The sequence below is a fragment of the Heterocephalus glaber genome, unplaced genomic scaffold (assembly GCF_053883595.1).
Source record: "Heterocephalus glaber isolate CG9 unplaced genomic scaffold, H.glaber_assembly_v1.0 deba00001687, whole genome shotgun sequence".
In the NCBI taxonomy this organism is placed as follows: Eukaryota; Metazoa; Chordata; class Mammalia; order Rodentia; family Bathyergidae; genus Heterocephalus; species Heterocephalus glaber.
In genome coordinates, this window is record NW_028258412.1 from 21,112,885 (window position 1) to 21,139,758 (window position 26,874).

Consider the following 26,874-nt stretch of genomic DNA (forward strand, 5'->3'; position numbering starts at 1 on the left):
AGCCTTTTGCTCAGCTATTTTGGCTATGTAACCATTATCTTAATCTAATAATAATTGTAATTGGATTTTGGGTCAAAGGAAACACTTAAGCTAGATGTGTGCTCACAGAATGTTATTAATGGAGATATAAGATGATTGTAGAGAATTAAGGGAAGTCTCTTCTATATCATACACTGCCAACTCTTTATCTTGCCATTCAAGCCCTTTCTTGTTATTAACTTAGCCCACCCCTTCAGCTTCTTTCTCTACCACTGCAGAGATTGTATTATTTTGACAACTGTATACTTAGCTGTTCTTAATCTGTTATCATATCTATGATATAATCTGATGTCTAAAATGAGACAAAATTCAAAAGTAAGCTATTTGGCAGGGAATTCTCATTCCTAAGATGAAGTCATTGTTCCCTGCCCCTAAATTTATTACTCTCCATATTCTTCTTGAGCATTTTGTCCACCATTATGGTGACAGTTCTCAGATCCAAAACCTGGCCCTGACTTGCTTTGCCAGCTACAAACTAGGAGTTCCTGACTTCATAAAGAACGTTTCACACAGATGTCTTGCACCTGTAACCCAGTGTATCAGGACAAAATTCAGTGACTTCTAAGGCATTTCCACCCCCTTTCCAACTGTAGAATCATCTAATCTTACTCTTTCTGGTTCCTCACATCTAGAAACTCACTGATACAGGATATATTGACATAGAGTCTAAGGATCTTTTTCTATTTGTTCTTTCCTTTGTATTTCCAGTAATTTTCTATTCTATTTTTCTCATTACTTCTAATTTAAATTTTACAATTGATACCTGACCTTTAACCTCTCTCCCAACCCATTCTTTATACTTGCTATCAGGATTATTTTCTAAAATAGATTGGTTATATCATTTCTTCAGCGGCACAGGGGACCATTCAGTAGTACACCACAAGCTGTATATGAAAAAAATTTTTTTGAGGCAGAGTCTCACTATGTAGCCCTGACTGGCCTTGATCTCAGGCTATATTAGTAACTACATTAAAAAAAGTAAAATGAAACCAGTGCCATTAATTTTAATGTATTTATCCCAATGGATCTAAAACATTTCACTAGGGCTAGCGATTTAGCTCAGGGGTGGTGCGCCTGCCTGGCAAGCACAAAGTCCTGAGTTTAATTCCCAGTACTGGGAATAAATAAATAAAACATTTCACAGTGTTGTATATAAAACTATCACTACGAAGCTGGTGCGTGCCTGTAGTCCCAGCACTCTGGAAGGCTGAGGAGAAGGATCATAAGTGCAAGCCCAGCCTGGGCACCTTAGCAAGACTTTGACTCAACAAACAAAATTAGTAAGGTACTGTATGAATTTTGCTTTTGGTACTAAGTTTTTGAAATCTAGAGTGTATTTTACACTTAACAGGGAGCACTTCTCAGTCCACAAGAGCCACACCTCACACTCAGTAGCCTCGTGTAGTTAGTGGCTCCCTTCAGACAGCACAGGTCGGCAGCTGTGCCTGCTCCAGCTTCAGCCCCTGCCTTGCATTTTTCAGTGCTTCCCGGCTCATCTACACCCCAGCCACACCTAGTAATCTGCCATTCTTTCCCTCTCATTACCCTTCCTGCCTGTGAAAATCTGACTGACCCTCCTGAGTGGTTTCAGAGAAGTGTCCCTACAAGCTTCACCACTCGTCCTGATCCTCCCATGGTGACACTTACGGGAGCCATCGGCCTGATTCCTGTGTGAGCAGCCAAGCTCCCTGATTGTAGGGCAGCAGCCCAGGCAGGCTAGGTCTCTCTCAGCCCCCTCATCCTTGCCACAGCATATGCAGTGTGGTCACCCAGTGTGGTCTCCCTTCACTCTAGGGAGTGAGTAGCCCTATCACTTGGCATCAGGTAGTGCTGTGCTGACATTTTTGAAATCTTAAGCAGTTTCTTTAAAAATTATTTTACCTTTGAAATATATTCTGAATGAAATTTCCTTTATATCTAGATCAGTTCTCATGTTTAAAGGTGTTCTTATTCTTTGTGGCCTAAAGCTTTCGCTTATGCTAGAGAGGACATACTAATGTCCATGCAGAAAAAAACCACTGAATGTGGATAAAACTTGGTTTCAAATTTACATATGGTACAGTGTATAGGTTATTCTGGTTTTAGCCTGATTCTGATCTGGAATATGACTCTTGCCATTATATAACTTGTTCTTTGTAAGTAAATTACATGTGTATTCTAGCGCTTTTTCTCCACAGCTTTATTTGAAAGTTTATATGTCTTTTGAATTGCCTTTTTTCCTTAAGGGATTTTGCCAGTGGAATTTACCTGGCATCTTTTGCCTGTGTAAAAAGCAAAGCAAGTAGGTATCTGAAAGGTTGTGCTCTATTCTGGTAGAAATCTGATTAATATTGAAGGGATGTATTAGGTCAGATTCAACCTGCTGACAGAGTATTTAGTGAGAGCTAGGTTTGACTGTAAATGTTAGCACAGATTTTAATGGTTTTCTTTTTTCTTTTTTTTTTTTTAATGGTTTTCTTGTGAAGGACATTTATAAATGAAACCAAGTTGTGTTTAATTGTGTCCATTATGCAAGAGACTGGTTAAGAAGAAATTCTTCCCTTGAGCAGCCAGTTGTTTAAAAAGAATGAATGATTCATCAGATGGTGTTGCAAGGACTATAATTGTATTTTTAACATAAGTTGTTGCATTTAAAATTGTGGTGAAATCTTAACCCTAGTGAAATAAGAATTCCTGAAAAGACTTCCTCGTAAGCTATCCTAAAAAACACTCTTAATGATTTGCCAGATTTATTCACAACTGCTTGAAAAACAGAGTAAACTGTGACACTTCTAGCAAAATGGATCTGTGGTCATCTCTGGGGCTTCTCTTTCCCTAACCCCCAACCCCCAGTCTACTGGGAAGGCTTCCTGGTTCCCAAACATTGATTTCAGTCAGACAGAAACTGATTGCTTACTCATCCTCCTGCTTCTGCTTTTACTCTGCACACAGTGGGCAAAAAAATCTTTTTAAACTTTGTTATCATTATCATCATCATCTTATTATTATCATCATTATTATTATTTAAGCTTTTTATTTTGGAAAGATTCAAAATAGAGAGATGCATATACCTCTCATTCAACTTCAACAGTCGTCCATTCATGGCCAGGCTTGTCGCATCTACTCCCCCATCATCTACCCGCTTCTTCCCAGTTATGTTGAAATGAATTCCAGGCTTCATATCATTTAATCAGCTAGTTTGAAAATTCTCCAGAGTGAAAATTTGCTTCTTGGTTGGTCACATAAGTGACCATTAGTGGTAATAAGTTCTTTGCCACTCTTTTTATTGTATTCCAATTTGTGTTCTTGTACTACTTCAAGATGTGTTCCGTTTCTGTTTAGTAACGGCCATCACTGGAAAAAATAATTTCATGTATCTGTTTTGTGTTAAACTAGTTTTGTATCAAACACAAATTTTTTTTTTTTTTTTGCGGTTCTGGGATCAAACTCAGGACCTTGTGCTTAGGAGGCAGGCATGTTGCCACTGAGCTAAATCCCCGGCCCCTCAAACACAATTTTAAAAGATGTGTATGAAAGTTTGATTTACAAAAAATGTAAATGTTTATATGGGGTAGTAGTTCATACTCAGAAATCTTAAAACATTAAATTCCTGCTGGGGATGTAGTTTAGTGGTAGAGCACTTGCCTACTATGCATGAGGCCCTGGGTTTGATCCCCAGCATTTCAAAATAATAATAATCTTTTCTCTTAATTTTAAAAAATAAAATCATGTGGCCGGGGATTTAGCTCAGTGGTTTTGCCATCTGCTGCGCAAGCGCAAGGACCCAAGTTCGATCCCTGGTACCAAAAAATAAAATAAAATAAAATAAAATCATGATACATGCTAATGGTAAAAATAAAATTCAAGCATTATAGACAGACATGAAAGCAGACATTCTCTTTTTGTTTATTGATTGCTTTCAGTCTGTTATATCCAAAATAACTTGAAAAAGATTCTTCTTTTCTTGCACTACTGGAAATTGTGTGAATATTTCTTGGAGATCAAGAAAGGAAGACCTTCCAGGAAGACTATTAAAACCTTAATAATGTGTATATTTGACATTTTCTTTCAATTTCTCTTAATTCAGTAGGCAGAAATTGATTTTCATGTTGGAAAGAATATCACTCAGGAGGCTGAAACAGGCAGATCTTGTTTGAGGCCAGCCTGGAGTACATAGCAAGACACCCCCCACACACACACAAAGAGAGAGTAAAAAAAGAGAGATACAGTAACTGGCTTGGTATTTTGAGAGGGGTTGAAGAAGAGATTGTATGATGTTGACTCATGTTTTATTGACTTTATTTAACACCAGTTTCTTCTTGATAAAAGAGCTTTTAAGCAGACTATGAACTCATCAACAACTCTTGGACATGTGAAAATCTCTGCACTAGTGCTGTCCAGTGGAAATACAATGTGAGCCACATACGTAATTTCAGATGTTCTAGTATTCACATTAAAAATAAAAGAAAGGTGAAATTAATTTCAGTAGTGTATCTAGTGCATAAATCCAAAATATTTCAGTGTGTTATCAGTATAAAATTTTAGACTTTTTCATACTTTGAAAATCTAGCATGTGTTTTATACTTACAGTGCATCTCATTGAAGACCAGCCCCATTCATGTGTGATAATAGCTGTTGCATTGGGCAGCACATCCTGTCAAGGATAGTGGCCATTTCTGAGGAAGGAGGAAAGGGGCTGGGATATGTTTTTCATTTTGTTCTTTATTTCATTTATTGACACATGTCTGGCATTTAATATTTCCTGCTTTTGGTGGGTTCTTTTTGGTTTTGGGGGGGTTTTTTTGGTACCAAGGATCGAACTCGGGTCCTTGGCTTGGGAGGCAGGCAGTGGAACTACTGAGCTAAATCCCCAGCCCAAAGCCAAAGTCTTTTTTTTTGGTGCCGGGGATCGAACTCAGGACCTTGCAGTTGTGAGGCAGGTGCCAGAACCACTGAGCTAAACCCTGGGCTTGGTGTTCTTTTTTTAACGTGTACCTGCTGGGGATGGAACCGAGGGCTTCAAGATGCTAACTGCACACTAGTCTGGAGCTACACTCCAGCTCTGCTTTTTGTGTTCTTAATGATTGCCAGCTCAGACTCACTAGCATTAGTACTTTTAAAGAAAGTCATTCTTACAAAATCAATAGTATCTATAACTCAGATACTTCTATACAAAGGCAGTGATGATGCTGAAATCAAACTCTTGGCTGGGAGGCAATGCCACCCTGTGGTAGTTTAAAAGTTTATTCAGTGGGGCTGGGGATTTAGCTCAGTGGTTTCGCCACATGCTGCGCAAGCACAAGGACCCAAGTTCAATCCCTGGTACCAAAAAAAAAAAAAAGTTTATTCATCATTATAGGAAAGGCCAACTGATGTCTGCAGAGTGTGACTTAGTATTAGTGTATAATACATTAAACATTAGCACTTTTTATTCCGAATTGGGGTAAATATATGCACTACCACTATTAGAAAGAAATGGGGTAAGAATTCTTGAGAGAAAATTGGTGACAGTGTTCTTTAAATTTTTTTTTTTTTTTTAGGGGTGGCAGATGGTGTAGGAGGATGGAGAGACTATGGAGTTGACCCATCTCAGTTCTCAGGGACTTTAATGCGAACGTGTGAACGTTTAGTAAAAGAAGGACGGTTCGTACCAAGTAATCCCATTGGAATTCTTACCACAAGCTACTGTGAGTTGCTACAAAATAAAGTACCTTTGCTTGGTAAGTAAATGGCAATGTATTTCCTCTAGAGAAGCCACTTGAGGGTTAAAACAAAACCAAGAAAATGATTTGCCAGTCCAGCTCTTTTCTGAGGCTCTTCCTAGTGAGCAGAGTTTGGAGAAGCTGCAGGCTAACCAGAATATAGGATACTGCCTGGAGGGAATGTAAATAGGCACAGCCCCTTTGGAAAACAATCAGGCATTGCTAAATAAAGTTAAGCATGGACATATAGCATGCCCAGCAATTCTCCTTTTAGTTGTTTTCAGTAGACTAGAGAAAATTGCACAGCCTTGTACCTAGAGCCAGCTAGGTATAAGAATGTTCTAGCAACATTGTCAATAATAGCTGAAAAGTGGGAACAACCTAAAAGTTCATCAGAATAAAAAACTGTGAAAAGAAACAAAGCTGCTTGCAATACTCAGGAACATCTTGTGAAGGGGAAAAGAGGACACTGCAGAGTACTATCATATATTTCAAGTTTAGAAACATAAAAAGTTAAAAATGTATTTTCTGGGAGTTCTGAAACATGATAAAGAAAGGAAAGCAAGAGCTTGTAGTAGTCAGAACCTGGTTCCCTCCCAGGGAGAGGGAACAAGGCTAGGGTCTGGCCTACAGAGAGGTCAAGGTGCTGACAGCCATGTCAGGCCACCAGCAGTTGATTGGTCCATGAAATAGCTTGATACAAATGAGACCCCTGTCACTTGTATTGGAAAACTTAAAACTGACTGCCTCATGGTTTGTTTATCTGATATGCTAATGGAGCATCCTTTGGCCTGGCTTCTATATTTGCTTGTTAAATGGTTTTCGTTTTCTGGGAACCTACCCAGCCTTCTCAGCCACCTATCAGAAAGGGTGTTATTAAGTTTGTGTTAATTGCCAGCATCTTTCTGGTTACTAGAAGGGCTCCCTCATAGTTACCATCCACTTTTTTGACGGGTGTGTGTGTGTGTGTGTGTGTGTGTGTGTGTGTGTGTGTGCTGGGGGTTAAACTTGGGACCTCACACTTGCCAGGCAGGTGCTGTGCCGCTGAGCTAAATTCCCTGGCCCTCACCATCCACATTTACAATCAGCCTTCTTTCAGTCTTACTGCAGATTGCCACGTTGTGTATTTGCCTTCAACTTAAATCCTTTTTATAAAGGATTCTTTTTATCACTCTGCCATCTTAGTCTCCTCTGTGCTGTGATTAACCAGATTGTTTTCCTTCTAACTGAATAGAAATCTTGTCTTGCAATTTCTGTATGCACTGCTTTTCTTAATATCCTTCACTGGATATGCAATTGGGAGATTACCTGGCAAGAAAAGCATTCTAGATTCTATTTCTAGTACCTCTCTTATCAGTTTGCTGTATGGCTTTGGGCAAACTACTTAAACTGTTAAATGGAGAGAGAGTCCCAGACAGGTTCCAGAGGTTGACTCCTGCCTGTGCCAGTGGGCCCCTCTGCCACCACCATCTCTTCTCACCCCTATCATTTCTTTTTGCTTTGGACAGCCAGTTACAAACATCTAGCTAGCCTGGCTTTTTGCACTTTATGAGCTTTGGTATTTTGCTGTTTTTTTCCCCATTCTCTGCTTCCCTTCCTGTTCACTCTCATGTAACTTGGAAATGTTAATGAAGGACATGTTAAAGGTTTGCTTATATTGAATATTGTGATTATGTTTTTCATCAGAGACACATTGAAATAACCCTCTGTTGCCATCTCTAACATACATGTCCCTCCCCTAATCAACATGTCTAGATTGTTTATAACTAAACGTAAACAAATTTTGACAAAGATAGGTTGCTGAACCTCAGATATAATTGTAAGTAACAATAACTTTACAAGATTAATCATTTTTTAAATTGCTAAAAAGCCTACAAAGTAAATCAAATATAAAGGACAAGCCAGTAGTTGTGCCACTTACTTCTTTAAATGTCTAGCTGCTTTTGGGTCTGGGTTGGCATCACAGGCTAATTGTTGACATGTGTTCCCCTAGAAACCCTAAGTGCATTCATAAGGTCTTAAAAAATCAAAATGTCTTTAAAATTTGAGGGTTTATTCCTAATAAGGTTATCCCTTTCTCTGCTGCACAAAAGGCCTAGTAGAGGCTTACAAAATAAGGGGCTGAGTGATAAAAATATTTCCATTTTAGCAGGAGAGATTTGCCTGGGCCAGTCATCTAAACATCTGACACTCTTGGGACTTCCTTTCTTTCTCTTCTTCACCTGCTTGTTTGTCTGCAGACATGAGAATGATGAGCTCTTCGAGTATTAGGCACTCAGGGCCTGAGCCAGGTGTACATGTCAGTAATTTGAGGCGGCCAAGAAGGAGTGTACACCATGATCCTGCAAGGCTGGGGGTGTGTTCATCACTGGTGCTTTGGATTCTAAAATCTCCTGAAGACCATTTTGATTCTAACTCAGTGTGTTACTGTCACAGGGGCAGCAAAATGATAGCCTAGGCTTGTCAGTGAGTCATGATGAGTCAACATGAGTCTTTCGTACAGCAGAATTTTAAGGCTGTGCTACTCATCTGTCATTTTTTATTCTCAGGATCTAATTCTATCAGTTTTCAGAAGATCTTTTATGTAATTATATTAATGATAAATGGTTGGAGTTTTTGTGCATGCAGCTAGGAAAGAAGGCTAATTGGTGCCCTTTCCCTACTGTGAGCTATGGAGCAGGTTCTGGCAACACTACTAGTTAGTTATAGCACCTGTGATTTTCTTTTCTTTGGTAAATAAAGAATAGGAAACCAGTGGCATAGCTTTAGTGTCAGGTTAGAACCATCAATGCATATACTGCAACTTATAAGGAAATGGAATTTCTGAACATTAAGGATGAGAAAGATGCACATATTTTAGTTTTCTACATTAAGATACATTTTCACCTGACAAAAATAACAAAAATACCCAAAGCCCCACTAAGAAAACTATTAGTACTATGGTGATTATGCTGCCAGATTTATTCTTTCATATGTTTGTTTATGTGGAGAGTAATGGTAAGTGGAATTGAGTCTCCTGTGTGCTCACAGCAGCCCCATAAGGTAGGTACATGGGACATGGGTGCTTTTATTCCCCATTTTGTTAGGAAGAAACAGGCCTAAGGGAATCGGCTCCTTGCTCAGGTCACAGAGCCAGAAAATGATAGTGCACTGGGATTTGCACAGCTGGTTCCACAGCCTATTTGCTTTGTTTTTTAACTGTCAGCAGTTTAGAGTTTGTGTATTATTGCTTTTCTCTTTTTATTTATAGTAAACTTCATTTTTTGATATACAGTTCAAATTTTAATGGCCCAGTTTTTTTTAAAGGAAACTTTAATACTAATTGGTTATCTGTTTTACTTATCTTTCCAAGTGTATTTCCTTAACATAATTTTAATGGCTGTTAAATATCTAATACTGTGTGTTGTAAGTGTTTGACAAGACTTAACTAATTTTAATCCTTTAAGACAACTGAATGAGTTGGTCACTATTAGTCTGAATTCTGTAAATGAGGAAACTGGGGCACAGAGAAGTTAAAAAATTTGCCCCAGGTCACACAACTGGTAATGGCAGAGTGAGGATTCATACACAGGCATTTGACTCCAGAGTCTGTACTTCTCCAAGTGTTACATGTGTTATGTGAATGTACCATAATTTATTTTGCTAGTCCCTTAGTTTTAATGTTTAGATTGTTCTTAGAGTTCTTCTTTATCTTAATGTTTATGTACTTAAATCTTACTTGCATTTGTAATTATTTTCTTAGGATAAATTCTCACAAGTGGAATTGCTAGGTCAAAGGACAAGTACTTTTTTCAGGGCTACATTGCCCTTAGAAAAGTTCATTTTACTCTTTACCACAGGGTAAGAGTGAGCACATTCTGTACACTTTGCCAGGACCACACATTATCTTTTGATTCAAGTTAACTAATAAGGTTACTGATACGATGATCTTTTTCATATATTACAAGCCATTTACATTTATATCTTGGCAAACTGCATGTTTTTCTGCATTGCTGTTTTTCTGGTAGAGGTACGTATAGGTTTCAATCTTAGTTGGAACTGACCCCTTCTCCTCTTATAGCTAGGCTCTCAGCCTGAGGAAGCTGCACGCAGCAGAGGGGCCCGGGGCTCTGGCAGTGGCTCAGAGGTGGGCTCTTCTCTCTGAACACTGGTATCTGTAAAGCAAACAGGTTGATTCCACAAGCTACCTGCAACAGTTGGCCTTGTTACGTCATAGTGAGTCATTGGTCTCCAATAAAAGTTCATTACTTCAACAGCTGGAAATCTGGCTTTAAATTGTAGTTATGTGCTCTGTCTTAAATGTTAGTGAATTTTGTGGAGAAGGCTTCCTGCCAATGACTAATGAGAACTGTCAAGAAAATGTAACATTCTCATTCTGGCATTTAAGTATCAAAGCTCAGCAGCAACATGCTTTTGAGTGTTTGACATAGATTATAGCACAAGTGAAATGAAGTCATGATAAGGTACCAGTCGTTTTTATTTTTTTCTATCTCTACAAAAGAATTCATACCTCAGTGGCTTACTTACTGTATATAATGTAAATCCCTCTTCTTTCTCCACCATGTTGACCCTAATCAGGTTGTTGTTGACATTCTTGGGGACATGGATTATAACTAAGAAAGTCTTGTTTAGGCAAATGATTCATATTATGTGATGCTGCTTTTTGGAGTTAGGTGATAAAAGTATGTGTGTGCAGAGGCAGCTGAAGAAGAGAAAAACAAATCAATGTCCATTTTGTTTCTAGGTAGCAGCACTGCCTGCATTGTGGTGCTGGACAGAACTAGCCACCGCTTACACACGGCGAACCTGGGTGATTCCGGCTTTCTAGTTGTCAGGGGTGGCGAGGTTGTGCACCGATCAGATGAGCAGCAGCATTACTTCAACACTCCATTCCAGCTCTCAATTGCTCCCCCGGAAGCTGAGGGAGTCGTCTTGAGTGACAGGTAATCTCCCCTCAGCCATGTTTGTGCAAGATGTGACTCACCCACAAGTCCCCTCCCATCTCCTTGAATCCACAGGGATAAGCACTTTTCTGTTTTCCTGTGAGAAGAGAAAGCACTGTGAGAATGCTCTCCTCAAGAGAGAAAACATTCTGGTCAGGCTTCAAAAGCTATTTTGCTTGACCTAGATGCTATAGCCAAATTGAACTCTGATAGACACCCAATAACATGACAGTCCTGAAAATACTGTTTCAGGAGTGTTCATTTTTCATACCAACACCACATGGTATGTGCAGTGTTGCAGTATGCCTATTAAATTGTACTGGAGAAAGGAGTCATTGTTCATGCCTGTCGTTGCCCATGCAAGGTTTTATGTACACGGGGAAGCCCACCAGTAGACATCTGTTTTATCTATCAGAATATCTTGCTGATTCTCCAACCATGTTTTCTTTGTTTGTTTTTGTGATACTGGGGATTGAATCCAAGGCCTTCGGACTGAACTACATCCCCAGCCCTTTTAATTTTTGTTTTTTTCCCTGCCCTTTTAATTTTTTGAGACAGATTTTGCTAAGTTGCAAAGTTGCCCGGGCTGGGCTTGATTTGAAGTCCCTCTGCCTCAGCCTCCCAGAGTGCAGGGATTACAGATGTGTACCATCATGCTGGCTTGGGTCTTCTTACAGACATCCCATAGAATTGCAGGAGAGTCAGAAGTGATCTTGTCCTGCACATGGTCTGTGACAGTGTCATTGAAATGGTCTCAATCTTTTTGTCATCTCTTAGTTCATTCTTAAATTATTAAGAATCTTCCGGGCTAGGGATTTAGCTCAGTGGTTCCTCCTCCTGCTTCGCAAGCGCAAGGTCCCAAGTTTGATCCCCGGTACCAAAAAAAAAAAAAAAAAGATGTACTAAGAATCTTCCAAGATAGTTGGAACTTTTGGAATTAACCTCATGGCTTATCTTTTCTTAGATCACAGTAACACTAAGACAGTCTCAGGTTTCACTGCCTTTGAAAGTCTCAGCTTTCACTGGCACAAACACTTGCAATTCATAAATTAGTAATGAACCTTTTGTAAAAATTCAAGTATTCTAACAAGTGCTTTTTTGTTTTGTTTTTCTTTCCTACTTGTTAGCTCTTATTCAAGCAGATCTGAAGTCCAAACCAAGATAAAATGATTTTTTTTCGTGCTGTCTCTGAATCTGAAATGAACATATTTCTTCATTTGAAAAGTCTGTTGCTGTGCTTGCTTCGGCAGCACATACACTAAAAAATCTGTTGCTGACTCCGAAAGAAACCCTTTCTACTTTCAATTTAGTCAGATTGCCATAGATTGGAAGAATATTTTATTCTTCAGTTGGTTTTAATACACATTATTATTAACCGTATTGGAATAGGGAGACCTCAGAAGCTCAGGGCCTTACTAGATGCTGTGCTCAGCTGACAGTTTTTAGAAAAGGTACTTTAATTTTCCTTCATTTGCTGCTGCTTGTTTTGGCTCCTCAGTGCTGGACCAGCTCTGCCCTATTGCACATGCTATCTTGGGGACAGCTGCACTCTCCCAGCCTGCCAGCCAGCAAGGTGGAGGTGGCTTCCCCGGGAGCCCAGAGACAGCTCGGTAGCATGTGATCACAGCTTGTGTTTCAGTGCAGTCAAAAGTTTCCAGCAGCACAGTATGTTCGATCAAAATGCGCAGAGCTGCAGCTGGCGGAACACCAAGCTCATGGGTGGGAGTATTAGCAGAGGAGGGCTGTCCAATGGGAGCAAGTCTCTCATGGGCAGAGTAGCAAAGGCCACTCCTGGGGAAGGAAAAACCTCAGCATAAAATAGAGCATCAGTGCCAACCTGGCCATTAATCTACACTCTTAGAACCTGACTCGTTGTCTCAAAGACTGAGCAGATGAGGGTGTCTTGTGTTGCTTCTCTTTCTTCCACAGAAGGAATTGACCTGCTTTCTACCAGTTATATAGCAAATTTTTTCCCTTTTAAATAAGAGGGATCAACCCCAGGGTGCTCTACCACTGCGCTACAGCCTTTTGAGTTTTTATTGTGAGATAGGGTTTTGCTAAATGGCCCAGACTGACCTTGAATTTGTCATTTTCCTGCCTCAATCTCCCCAGTAGCTAGGATTACAGGCGTGTGCCACCATGGCCAGCTAATTTTTTTGTTTTCTACTGCTTCATGTGTCTCCTTGGTTATTGGCATTCTTATCTATAAAATAATATTTTAATCTTGGATGTCTTATTTTTTGGTACCGGGGATCGAACTTGGGTCCTTGCACTTATGAGGCAGGCGGCGGAACCACTGAGCTAAATCCCCAGCCCTAGATGTCTTTCTTTAGTAGCTGTTTTTACAAAACATTCATTGTGTAATGTAGAAGTACGAGTGTTCCTGCACACTCCCATCACAGAGCTCTAGGTGTACTACTCTTAGTTGTGTCAAGCGAAGATGAATCAGAAATTTTCTCAGTATACTTTGTGTAAATCCCTCCACATGAGTAGGTTTGTTTGTTTTTATGACTTCACATATTTTATAACGTGTTACTGACACCAGTGTTGGGGATTTTCTGTCAAGGCTGGGGTGATTTGTTTCTGGCCTCTCTCTTCTAGGTCAGTGGATTTTTTTTCCCTGGCTCTCACTCCCTGCTTACAGGTTAAAGCAGATTAGACATCTCATCTTTCCTTACTCTTGGAGGCCCAGAAGCAGTAAAGGTGGTCTTTAGAAATGGCCAAGAATCAGCCTCAGAAAGGGCCATGAACTCCTCATATATCATCTTTTCTCCCATCTGGGATTTCTCCCAAGTCTTCCTTTGTTTTAGACCTTTGCTTTGCTTTGCTTTGCTTTGATATCTCTTCTTTCAATTTAATTTTGTTTGTTTATTTTGGTTTTTTGAGTCAGGGTCTTCTCTGTAGTCCAGGCTAGCCTTGAACTCCCCATGTAGCCCAGGCTGGCCTCAGATTTGTGGCAGTCCTCTTGCTTCAGCCTCTCCCAAGTGCTGGGATTACAAGTGTGCCACCACACTTGGCTCATGTTTTTTTTGTAAAAGTTGTAGTGGGCTGAGGATTTGGCTCAGTGGTGCCTCGCCCGCCTTACAAGCCCAAGATCCGGAGTTCGATCCCCAGTACTGGAAAAAAAAAAAAAAGTGTGGTGAGAAATCTCCCTGCTATCTCTGACGTCAGCCACACTTTCTCTAGAAGGAGCCACTGTTTAGAATTTCTTTGAATCTCTCCAGGTCGATTCTCTGCATTTAGAAGTCTCTACATTTATGTGTCTTTTCCTCTGTCCATTTTTTTTTTTAATTTAACAGAAACAGTTGCATATGCTGAACACTCTGTACCTTCCTCCCTTAACAACATATTAAACAGCTTTACCTAATTTGGAGAGTCAAATACTTTGATTCATTCAGTCACCCAGCAGATATCTCCTAAAGCTCTACATGTCAGGCACACTCATATAAATACGACAAGCACATTGTGACCCCTAGGAGATGTACTGTCCTTACAGTGCCAGAACCACTGCTGGTGTCCATGAGCATTTACTCCTCTAGAACTAGCACACTCTTCTTTGGCACCCTCCTGAGAGGTGGGGCCCAGCATGCGGGGGACTGATGAGTGCAAATGAGTAAGAGAAGATAGAATTTGGCACTGAAGAGTTAGGAAAGAGAGTCATTTCCTCTAGGGTTTTTAAGGCACATCAGGTCTGACTCAGAAGAGAGCCTTCCCCCTTTTTAAACCACATGTGACTAATCAGTAGACTTAATTTTACTTAGTGGTTTTAGTTAATCTTTATATGAGAGTCTTGAATTAATTTTTCTCAAGATGAAAGATTTCACAATGAATTTTTTTAAAAAGTTGATTCCATTTAAAAAACTCATTGCATTGTAAAATGGTGCCGGGGGACCCTTTGAACCTTGTCTGTAAGAGGCTTGCTTAACTTTGCCCTCCCTGTCCTTGTCACAGCCCGGATGCTGCTGATAGCACCTCTTTCGATGTCCAGTTAGGAGACATTATCCTGACAGCAACAGATGGACTCTTTGACAACATGCCTGATTATATGATCCTTCAGGAGCTAAAAAAGTTAAAGGTAATTAACTCAAAGGCTAGTTGTTGGAAATGGTGGCCCGCTCTGGGCAGCTACCTTTTATTGAGTCACTTGCACTCTCTCTTGGTAGCTTTGGAAAGAACTACTTTATGAACGTTAGGAAATGGTAGTTCTAATATTCCAAGCAATTGTAAATGGAAATATTCACAAGAACTTGAAGGGAAAAGCAGCTTTTAGTAGGGCAGTAAAAACCAGATAAGGACATTTCTTGTTAGTATTTTTATTTTTATTTTTATGGTGTTGTCGGCTGGTTGTCTTTTTCTTGTTTTATTCTTATAACACACCCAGCAGGTGTTAAGGTGGAGAAAGACAGGAAACAGTCATGCCAGGGCCAGCCAAGGGCAGCAGGCAGCTTGGAGCCTTGATGCGACCTGAGCTGTCTGCAGTAATGAAACAGTGCAGACTTCTCCCATGCAGAGAGTGGCAGGAGGTGGAAACCAGGATTTTCCCATTCTCCTGGCTTTGTGAAAATACTGGCTCTGGGGAAAAAATCAGTTTTTCCCCCATCTTTTTGTCCAGCTACTGACTTTGGGTAAGTTTCTTCAACTGTTCAAGCAGTAGTTTCCTCCCATATAAAATGGGGAATGACAAAGGTCTTATCTTACAGGCTTGCAGAAAGCAGCAACCAGGACCATTGGGAAGGAATCTCTTAGTACCTTGCCTTGTGCTGCTCAGTAACTAGTGCTTCTGAGCAGTAAAGCCTGTGTTCTTTGTGGTAACAGTGGCAAACAGGAACCATGCCATCCCTGCCCTTGGGGGGCACACATTCTAGTAGGAGAACAGATAATACAGAGAGACAAGAATGCGTGACAGAATGTTGATGGCAGATAGGAAGAATAAGGAGAGTAAGGGAATAGAGACTACTACAGGCACTGCTACTTTTTTTTTTTGGTACTAGGGATCAAACTCAGGACCTTGCACTTTCAAGGCAGGCGGCGGCACCATTGAGCTAAATCCCCAGCCCATGCTACTTTTGAAAATTACTCAGGGAAAGCCTCTTAGATGAGGTGACATTGAAGCAGGGATATTTTAGACTAAAATGATTGGAATCTTGAATGTCGGAACAAAAACGGACCTCATTGTCCCATCCCTGTCTTGCAGATGAGGAAGTTGAAGCAGCAAGAACATGGGTGTGGCTCAGAGTTACATAGCTAGACAGGAGTCATCATGTTATAAAACTCTAAGGTATTTTCAGGAGGAAAATGGTCACTTGGGAAGCAAACAGTGTTGGCCAGGGCGCATACCTGAGGAAATATGGTCATCCTGATAATTCTCTTAGAGGCCAACTTTTCAGTCCATCTCATTTTAACAGGAATACCTTCAGGATTTCAAATGAGAAAGAAAAATAAAAATCCAAACTTCAGGGCCCAAGGGCACTGAGCTTTCTGACCGAGGTGTGTAGGCAGCACTGGTGGTATCGCTCATTAGTCACAGCCTAAGGGTTAAATGCCCCGCTAACTAGAAAAGAACTTCAGTGTGGAAAATGTGTTAGATAAATGATAAACATCTGAAAGAGTGGACTCTGCAAGTACACTTGCATACAGAAATTATTCGAGGCCTTATGGTGAAAATAACTCTTCACCCTCTTCTCTTAGAATTCAAATTATGAGAGTATACAACAGACTGCAAGAAGCATTGCTGAGCAAGCTCATGAGCTGGCCTATGATCCGAATTATATGTCACCTTTTGCACAGTTTGCATGTGACAACGGATTGAATGTGAGAGGTAAGCATTCTTTGGGAAGGTCACAGGAACTAACTGGGGACATAGCAGAGTGGGAGCATTCTGGGCTCACAGTGAGACTGCAGGTATCCTCTCCCAGCTGGGAGCCTCGCCTATGAACAAGGTCAGGAGGGCAGGCCTGTGCCAGCTGTGTCTTCCCTTCCAAGGATACCCTTCAGAGCTCAACTCCCTTGGCTGCAGAGGAGTCAGAACCTGAAGGCTTTCTTTCTGCCACTGCACTGCTTGGACCTGAACCCTAGAAGCCCCTGAGCACTGCCAGGAGGCCCGCACATTCCTAACAGTTGAACTTTCTGCCCTTCACGTGTCTGACATTTCGCTTCTCCCTTCCCCTGCCTCTGTGGGACTCATTGACAGTATTTGCGTGCCAGATTGCCACAGCAGATTTTGAAAAGAAAAGCAATGTGAAACTGCCCTTGACTAAAGAGTCCTTCTGTCTACTGTGTGGTGTGAGTTTGGGAGCTGGCCAGTCTCAATGACATGTTGGTGCTAGCATCTTAGAACTAGTGGGCTTGGTCAGGTTCTTGCTGACGTAATATTATGACATGTAGACCATTTCTTAGCCCTCTAGGAAATGTTAAAATAGAAAAAAGCACATGCCATAGCTGTTTGGCAGATTAGAATACAAGGCTATTCCTAGTTTCAAAACACTGGATATGTTTGTCCAAATTAGGATTGTGGTAGAGGCATGTAACTTTCTCATCAGGCTGAAGTTATCTTAACAGATTGCATCTCTCCTGTGATAGATGTAAACAGAGGATGTAGTAGCCATTTTCAGAGTTCCTGTTGTAAAGGCATAGGGAAGATCTTTTTAAAAGCTTCAATTAAATTACATGAAAATTCTTGGTGTTTAACATTTTAAAATATCAAATATGTTTTTCTTCTTTTTTTTCTGCTAGGGTATACTGACAAACCAAATCTGCCTGAAATGGAAGCATTTTTCTCTAATACTTACTTAGACCCACTTTTTTGACTGACCTTTCCTTTTAAGGTGTACTGATAGGTCTTCCCTTCTGTTGCAGGTGGAAAGCCAGATGACATCACTGTCCTTCTCTCAATAGTGGCGGAGTATACAGACTGACTCACCCAGCTGTTCACTCCTGCCTTCCCTCATCATCCCACTTGTCCCTGCCATGTGTGCTGATCCTGCTGGCAGGACCACGTTTCTTTGCCACTGATCTCAATGGCCAGTGATGTAAGCCTTTTGCCTGTCTTTTTGAGATCCGTTGAGATCTTTGTTGAGAACCACTACTATCGTTCTAGCTTGTATCTGCCAGCAACAACTGAAGAGGTACAAGATTTGAAGATTGGCCTTCATTTCTCATGGAGATCTTCAAAGCCTATTACTTTTCAAAGGCTATTACTTTTCACAAGCAGTTGAAATACAGAAAATGAGTAATGTTGGTAAAGTGAATTCAAAATTACAGTGTGTTAAAGGGATTTTAAAAGTCTAACACAAATTGTATGTCTACTAAAAAACATACATCATTCATCAAAAGAAATGTTACACATATACTCCACAGGTGTTGTCTTTGTTATGATGATTGGGTGTGGCATTATGTTTTCATTAAAAACTCCTATTTTCCAGGAGTTTATAATTCTGCTCTAAAACTGCCCTGGGTTATGAAACTTTGATCCCCAGAGCTTTTTAGTTACAAATTGGAAGGAAAGTTAATTTTAGTTTTATGGTTGCAAATGTTCTGTGCTTTTAAAAAGATGCTGTGTTCCTGTGATTAAAGTTTTGGCAGTTTATTGATTAGTCCACATCACAGGCTGGTGGCCTGATCTAGAGGAGAGGGTGAGGAAGGAGACACCTTACCAAAAATTTTTAATGGAAATACTATTCAAGGTTATAAAACTCCTCAAAGCCTAGAATTTACTGTTATGGCTGAAGTTTTTCCCTGCTGTTCGAAAGGATGCCCTAGATGGGATTTCTAGGCCCTAGGCCTGATGGGTTGAGAACAGACAGCTGTAGCTAGAAAGTTCACTGGCTTTGATGGTCTGCTGCCCATCGTGCCCTCCAGCCTTCCCTTAGGAGCCCTGCTTTCCTAGAGCATGCACCGAATTCACTGCAGCCACCTGGCAAGCGCACCGTACAAAGTGCAGTGGCCATCATACAAAGCCCATGAGGAAAACTAGTGATGATCTGACATTGCAATTACCCCAAGCAGAAATCTAGGGGTTTCTGAATCAAGCTTAATGTTTACAGTTTCCGAATAGCCATTTGCAGTGTACAGTTTCCTTATAAAACTATCCCGCATTCAGTTTCCCATTACCTACAAGCTCAAACTTATTTTTAAGGTTTGTGTACAAGTTGACTGCTGTAAAGATATATATTTTTGGGTCAGTTTTTTCCTTCATTAACTTGGTGGTAGAAAAAAATATATATATATACTTAGAAACCCTTAAATTAAAGCCATGTTTTCTATGAGTCAGGTAACATTGGTGTATAGATGAGAATGCAATTAAACCTGATGAGCATCTACTTGAGAACACAGAATGTCTTTTCTCTAAAGGAGATACTGACTCCCTGGTTTATTGCATTAAAACTTATGTTTGAGGTTACCTCAACTTCTTTTAAAAGATTTTGTTTTGTGAAATTGTACTGTATATTTGAGTAACTGTTGAGCTTTTGTTTTATTTAAAATTGTTTAACATGTACCATGTACATGTCATTACTATATTTCAATGCATCATGCTTGTAACAGGCATTTCATTTATAATAAGAATGAGTTATTCATTTGTAAACCATTCAGTAATTTATGTACTATTCCTAAATTGGCATAATGTTAGATACCTATTTTGAATCACCTTTAATTACATGTCAGAATGCCTTAACTACCCTAACTTGATAAAACCGAATTCTTTGATAGAGGAGATGGGGGTGGGGTGGGGGTGGAGGGAGACTGTTTCAGTAAGGAGAAATCATCATGCTCTGATCGAACACAAAGCATGAGTGGCAAGTGGTGGGGTATTTATTTTGCACAAACTATTTGCAGTCTCTCTGTATTTAAAAAGCAAAGAAAGTTGCATCCAGAAAGGGTTTGTTAAAAGGAATACATTTATACTAGACTGATGACTTCAGCTCTAGATTTGTAATTATTTTTGGTCAGAGGTATTTAGCCTTACGATCTGGATATATTTTGCATTAATTTTCCGATGCCTACGTTTAATTCCTAGTAAGAGCAGTACTGGTCAGGTTATTGGCTTTTCTGCTGTCATTTAGCCCATCAAACAATGTGTGACATGAAGCTAAATTGGTGGTGTTTTGCAGACTCATTTAATCAACTTACTTTTTTGAGAAATGATAGAAATCAACAATGTGGTTGTTTCAATGACACTGAAAATAATGGGACAAGAACTAAGTTCCACAGTGGAATTGACTTTGGACCAGGCCTATAGGTTAGTGACATAAAATTTTCTACTTTCTTTTTTCCCTGTCCTTTTTGTGTTATGCACTTAATTTTATAACTGCCAGGGATAGGCAGAGTGCTGCTTAACAAGTAACTCTCCTTTTCCTCTCAATGTCAGAGGCTATGTTGGTCCTAGAATAGAATTTTCCAAGCCACACATCCAAGCTTCTACAGTGTGACTGAGCTGTACCACTTGGTGGGGTCTGATTCTGAACCTGGTGTGTGTGTGTGTGTGTGTGTGTGTGTGTGTGTGTGTGAATTGTATTTTAAATCAAGCAGTGTAAACACATTTGGCTCATGTAATGGAGTTTTATAACAAAGGAGAAAATTTGGATTTCTAATTTACAAATGGCAAATTATTTATCCTTCTCTGGATTCACCAAAGACCAGTAAAGTTTATAGCTTTTCCATCTATATTTATAAAGCAATACTGTATTATAAAAATCAATATTTTTATCACATGCTTGAAATTTTTATTTTGTTCTGTTTTAAAATGTGCACTCTGAACATATCAGAACCTTATTTCTTCCTATGAACTTAAGCTGCCTGCGCACACACACACAAAAAAATTACCAAATGGTGATGCATATATAGAGTCCATAGGGTCTTAACAAACTGAAAGAAGGAATGAGGGGGAAAAACAAGTTGTTTGTCCTGAATTACTATACTGTACTTGTGTGACATGGTTGATGGGTACTGGCTCACAGAACCATTCCAGGTATGTGTGTCCGGGGGTTGGGCTGCATCTAGAGTAGAAACTCGGTCCGGGGCTTTGCGCAGTGGGAGGGCACTCTCTCCTGTCAGCCACACACGTTCTAGATAGAGTAGCCCGCAGATGGACATTACCTTCAGTACCACCAACCTATTATAATATCAAGTAACAAGGCAGGAGTCGGAGAAGTTACTGAGTCTGTTTTGGAAATGGTTGACAGGATTGGCTAGAACTGTAAATGTTTGTACTTTCGGATAAGTTCATGGTTCCTTGTCATCCTATGCCAGCTATCTTTGATAGAAGCTACAGCATTCAGTTTCTCTAGAAACTGAGTCACATTTTTGAATTTAGCAAATTTTACCTTGCCTAAAAAAAAATCTGCTTTAAAAATAAAACATGAAGCAGAAAACCTTTGGATTGTATTTGTTTAAAAAAATAAATTTGTTGTAAAATTGAACTTCTCAACTAAAAAGAATATTCATGTCAAAATTTGTTAGCAGGTAGTTGTGGCAAAGATGGCTAAATAATGAAACAAATTTGAATCTGTGTATACTAATGAGCTGCTTTTTCTGTTGAGACTATCATTATTTGTCTTACCCAGGAGGCAATTACCTGAATTGGACATCAGAAATATAACTTATGCAGGAATAGTTCTGTAAATACATTTAAATAAACTGTAAAGGTATTTAATAAATATAGTATTTATACTAATCTGTGTACTTGTTTTGGTTTCAGTAGTAACTAAGTAAGACACTGGCCCTTGACATTGAGTTTCTTGGTTTCTTTCAAGTCATTTCATTAACCTACCAGTGACTCTGCATTTCATAGCTATCATTTTCTGTCCTTTACTATTTTAACTGCCCTAGCTTTCACAACAGCCTCTTTACATCATTAGTTTCCTCAAAAATTCATCAAAATGGATTGATCATTAAGTGTGAAATACAGAGGTTTTCCAGCTGAGGCTTTATACCTTCCAAATAGCACAGAATGAAGCTACTAAAAACTTCGGTATATTTGAACTACAATCCAAAGTGCTTACAGTTGAACACTGTAACTATCTCTTACAGACCAGTGCTGCACCAGGCAACTGCTGAGGATGATGCCTTCACAGCTAAACCCCCTCCCTGTTTCCATGGATGGATGGAACACTTCGTCCTCAGCAAGGACACCTGAACTTAATCTTGCCATGTACATGTTCACTGCAGTCATCTGCCTTTGCTAGGAATATTAGAAAGTCAGTGTTAATCATCATTGTAAACTTAAGACACATATATCTTAGGCCTACAGTGTGAAAGAATGTAGTTGAAATTATGTAGGCATTGTTGGTTTCCACAAATAGCGCGGTAAAAGCCCATTTTCATTCACTTGAACATCTTGGGATGAACTTGAGTTTTTATTAGGTTATTGTGGGTAGTTATGACTCACTACTAAGCTACAAGAGCCAAATTCATCCTGGTTTCAGTTAGTTCACAGTTCAGGAGCATACTAATTCACACAGCCACCTTTTAAAGTTTCTTACACAATCTCAAGTACAGTTGCTTGCCAGATAACACCGCCTGTGGTTTGATGGCTACTCAAAGACTTAGCCATAAAAAAGCTCATTCGTTGCATTATAAACAGACTTAAGATGGAAGAAACACACCATAAGCTATTATGTAACTGGATTTGTGCCAGTTTTTTTGAGTTGTACAGGTAAGAAGCTAGTAAGTCTCAACAAAGAACAGAGACATTTGTCTTCCACCTCATTCCACTCCAAACCCAGGCTCTCTTAAGTAGAGGTTGGTGCTCTGTATCAGATAATAGGAAATATTTGGTCATTTCTGTTAAATTCTTTTCTGAATCACACTACAAAATAAAAAAAAAACTTACCTTGAAACCAGAAAAATTGGAGGCTAGGAAATAAAATTCTACAATAGAAGACCAAACTGAGTGTGGTGGCGCAGCCTGTAATTCCGCCATTCTGGGAGGCTGAGGCAGTAGCATCACAAATTCAAGCCCAGGATGGACAATTTAGTAACTTAGTAAGACTCTCAAAAAAAAAAAAACAAAACAGGCTGGGGATGTAGCTCGGTGCAAAAGCCCTGGGTTCAGTTGCCAGTACCAAAGAAAAGTCTAAAGTGATCTTTTTTATTTTTCCAGGGGTTACTTTATTTAAAAAATATTTTTTTAAAAAACCCAAAAAGTCATATTATACAAGAAAAGGTTGCATAAGTTTGCTGTTTCTGAAAGCTCCAAAATCCAAACGTTTGCAATCAAATACAGAAGATAACCTGACTACTAATGGTAAAATTATTTCAAGCCATTCTGCTCTGCAAATGGCTGCCAAAGGTTTCCTTTTATAATACTGGCAGAGAGCTGAAGACTCCAGGGTGAACATGCACAAACTGAAGAACTCAAGTAGGCTTTTTTCCTACACAGAAAACTTGTGCCTTCAAGTAACAATAATTTAAAATTTTATACACTTGACAAGCAGCTATTTCTAGATTGAGTCATGTACAAGACGATGTCGTTTAGACAAGTAGAGGCTCTTCATGTTAGGGAAGTCTGGGAAACTCTTACACACTAAGTGTGAAAATGTGTGCTTCAGGTGTAGGCGGGTCAGTCATCTTCACTGTCACTTGCCATGGCCAGACTGGCAAAAGGCTGGTTGAGGTGTTCTTGCTGGTCAGAAGAAACTGCTCCAAAGAACATGGAAGAAAACTAGAGGAGAGAAAATAACTGCACTGTTTATTCCCAAGTGGAGGTTTGCTCAGTAAAACTCCCATGTGACAGTCCTCTTTCAGAAACATGGCCAAAGTGATTCCCCTGGCTTTGCTGGTGATGGTTCATGTGACACCCGCAACCTTTGTGACTGGCCCAGCACATTCAAAACTAGACCCTTTGCTAGACCCTTTTCCGAGGCCGAAGACAGTTTGCGACAGTGATCTGTGACCGCTCCTGGAGCCACAGGAATGCCAGGGCTGAGAGGCAGTCGGGCAAGCTGAACGTCTCCCCTAAGTTCCCTTCCAGGCCAAAGCCCATTCCCTCTGCGTCAGCACTGAGCCCCTCCTGGCCGCTACTCTGCTCCACAGGAACATCAGCTTTTTCAAATGCTCACGTCTCTCATCTAGAATACAGAGCCTGGCCTCACCCGGCTCCTCTAGCTGCTGCCATCCCTGTGCCATGGAACTGTCTGCGTGTGCCATCTCTTCGCATTCTGGTCTGAAACTGCTCTTAACTGGACACCACATCCTGAACATCAGTGCCTGTTTTCAGTCTTCAACCTGCTTGACTCACTCTGAGCCTTCCCTCCTGTGCCATCCTCTGCCCCACTCTGGCCATCCAACTGCTCTGGATGCTCATCCTCTCCTACCCACCTCCACTCAGGGTACTCAACCTCAGCACTGCTGATTTCTGGAGTCTGACAAGCCCGTCTTGGGGACTGGGCTGCTGCGTGAGATGCCAGTAGTTGTAACTTCCAGGAGGCTCAGATACTGCTGAGGTCCGCTGGGGGGGACAGTCACCTCTGGTTGGGAACCATGGCTTCAGATGATGGCAGTCCTGACACTGAAATTACTTTAGCCCATGTATGCTGCTATTTAGTTAATTCCTGCCACCTGACATCCAAAACAGAACTCATGATCTTACAAGCCTTGAACCTGCTTATCCAAACTAAGTCAACTCCATACCTCCCTTCTTACCTCCTGGAACCTCCGTCACCAAATCTGGGAGTTTTGCGTGCTGTGTTAGCTGTTTCACTACTTCTCTTGACTGCTCATCTAAGGAGTCACCATCTCTCAGATGCTGCACTGGGAGACCGTTCTTGCCTCACTGCACCCTATTTTTTACACACCTAAAGGTACCTTGTAAATATCCAACTGTCAGCCTTCCTTATTAAAACGCTGCCAGTACCCTAAATACTAAGGTACCTTATATGGCTATTGACATGGCTTACAGTACTCTTCAGGCATGATTTCATTCTACCTCAGTTGCTCTAGTTTTTATGCCCTGTCTCCCCCTATCTGCTCTCCAGCCACCCTTCAGCTCCTTAAAACTACACTCCCTCCCACCATAGGCCCTTTGCATGTCCTCCAGCTCCTCCCTGCACACTCACTTTGTTATCCTTTCCAGCTCAGCTCAAACAGCAGTTTTAGAGGAAAACACTGACCTGGATCAGGTCATTTTGCACCATCTTCTCAAGGTACCCAGAACTTTTCTTTCATTGAGTTTATCACAGCTTTTAAAAAAACTACCATATTTCTAGGTATGTGACTTTTATATCTGCACCCTAGTCCCTATGCCCTATTTTCCCTCTAGTCTTTAACCGAATCTGGGGACCCTACTTAGTTTGCTCCCCATAGCATCCCTTCCATGACTACCCAAGCCATGGCCCCTGGCAAACACCTGCGGGAGTCACGCAGTAGCATGTATGAGTAAACGAGGCAGCCCTGTTACTATGTCATCCTCACTACCAGAGGTGCGGCTCTAAGCTGGCAGTTCTGACAGCAGCTGCAGACCTCTGGACCCAGAGAGAAAACCCCAAGTTACCAGGGACAGCAATTGTGCCTGTGAAGACTTATGTCACACAGCAAGAGGAATTAAGGTAGTGGATAGAAAGCAGCTGGCGTGGACGAAACACGCAGGCCAGTGTGGTCACAAGGATCCTAGGATGTGGAAGTGCAGGAAAGAGAGAGCTGGAGGGAAGCAATGTGAACAGAATTACCTGCCCCAGAAGGTGGAAGGAAGGGCACCATGAGCCAAAGCTGCAAAAGGGAAGAAAACAGATCCCACCTGGGAGGAGCACAGTTCTTCCAACACCTTCATTTTAGCCCAGTCTTCAGACCTGTGGGATATTATATTTCCGTTGTCTCAAACCACAAAACAAACCACATGTGGTACCATATACCTGTAATCCTGTATACCTGTAATCCTGTATACCTGTATCCTGTATACCTGTAATCAGCACTTGAGAGGCTGAGGCAGGAGAAGCATGAGTTTGAGGCCAGCTGGGGCCATACAAGGAGACCCTACCTCAAAAAAAGTGCTATGTTGTAGGAGCAACAGGAAGCTAATACACTGGCTCTGAACATAGCCAGAGGCACAGTGTCAGTGCCTCTTGGTCTAATCTTACCAGAGGTCAAGTCTAAAGCTGGAGATGACTGGAAGAGCGCCTGTGTCTGCTGAATGAGTATCGTCATGTACACATTGTTCTGTGAGACCAGAAAGCTAAGGTTTACTCTGGTCCCTGAGAGCTGCTGAATTTGCTCTTGGCTTAGGCTGAGTGCCACTTGCTACTCCCTTGTTCCCATCCTTTCTGTGGCCTGTATCTTGAGTGGCTCATAATGGAGTCCTTCTCCATGTCTAACAACCTTATAGTGGAGAAAACTTGACAGTGTCCAGGAAACTGGGAATGGCCTCAAGTCAAATATGAATTGGGCAAGAAGACAAATTATCATAAAATACTTTTTGGTACCGGGGATTGAACATGGATCCTTGTGCTTGCAAGGCAGGCATTGGAACCACTGAGCTAAATCCCCGGCCTATAGAATACTTTTATAATAATACACATTTTTCCTAATGTTAAGTGATTCTGGGGGCTTTGTATAACTTCTTGGTTTTGTTGGAGCTCCAGTGGCGCAACTGGTTAGTGCGCGGTACTTATATAACTTCTTGGTTAAACCTAATTAAAAGTACAGCAGAAGAAACCACTGGGCCATTGTTATGGCTTGGGTCTGGATGTCCCCCCAAAGCCTCATTTGCTCAGAGGTGGCTGAATCTGGAATGTGTGGATTAAGGGCGAATGATTACTAAACCACTACACGTGAGTGAGTGGTTTGGCACTGCCCTAATTCCTGTAGTCTGAGTAAGATAAAAGAGGCAGAGAGACACTGTTAAACTTCCTCTTGCTACTTTTGCTGCTTTGTGCACACCACGTTGTTTCTCTGCGACGCCTGTCTGCCATCCACCCTACTTTGGAACCAGCCGATTATGGACTGAAACCTCTACGAACTGTAAGCCAAATAAACCTCTTCCCCTTTAACTTTGGGTGTCGGGTATTTTGTCTCAGCAACAAGAGACAAGTAACTAACACAGCAGTTATTTTGAATATAGTAATACTCTGTCATGGTTTAACTTTTGAAAACCGCCTTCCTTAAAGTAGCACGATTTTGGAATTGGATGTTTTTAAATCCTTTTCTTAGGAACCAGACAGAGTGCCACCTGCCTGTAATCTCAGCTACTCAAGAGGCTGAGGCAAGACAAGTGCAAGTTAGAT

At 40.8% G+C, this 26,874-nt stretch overlaps 2 protein-coding genes across 3 annotated transcripts in view; one reads left to right on the top strand and one right to left on the bottom strand.

The window, feature by feature from the left end:
- Pptc7 (protein phosphatase targeting COQ7) overlaps nucleotides 1-21,332 on the top strand; it is a 38,420-nt gene extending 17,088 nt beyond the window's left edge. The window contains exons 2-6 of one of the 2 annotated variants that reach the window (XM_004843815.4): nucleotides 5,559-5,738; nucleotides 10,465-10,663; nucleotides 14,615-14,738; nucleotides 16,352-16,481; nucleotides 17,519-21,332. In XM_004843815.4, the coding sequence (XP_004843872.1) occupies nucleotides 5,559-5,738; nucleotides 10,465-10,663; nucleotides 14,615-14,738; nucleotides 16,352-16,481; nucleotides 17,519-17,577 (692 nt within the window). In that variant the 3' untranslated portion in view covers nucleotides 17,578-21,332. The remainder of the gene's footprint in view (nucleotides 1-5,558; nucleotides 5,739-10,464; nucleotides 10,664-14,614; nucleotides 14,739-16,351; nucleotides 16,482-17,518) is intronic. The other variant, XM_021257496.2, reaches the window with a different exon arrangement.
- A 663-nt stretch (nucleotides 21,333-21,995) lies between these two features.
- Nucleotides 21,996-26,874, bottom strand: part of Rad9b (RAD9 checkpoint clamp component B) — a 39,607-nt gene continuing 34,728 nt past the window's right edge. The window contains 3 exon segments of the mRNA XM_087198677.1: nucleotides 21,996-22,391; nucleotides 22,393-22,420; nucleotides 25,732-25,810. Coding sequence (XP_087054803.1) covers nucleotides 22,364-22,391; nucleotides 22,393-22,420; nucleotides 25,732-25,810 — 135 coding nt within the window. The 3' untranslated portion in view covers nucleotides 21,996-22,363.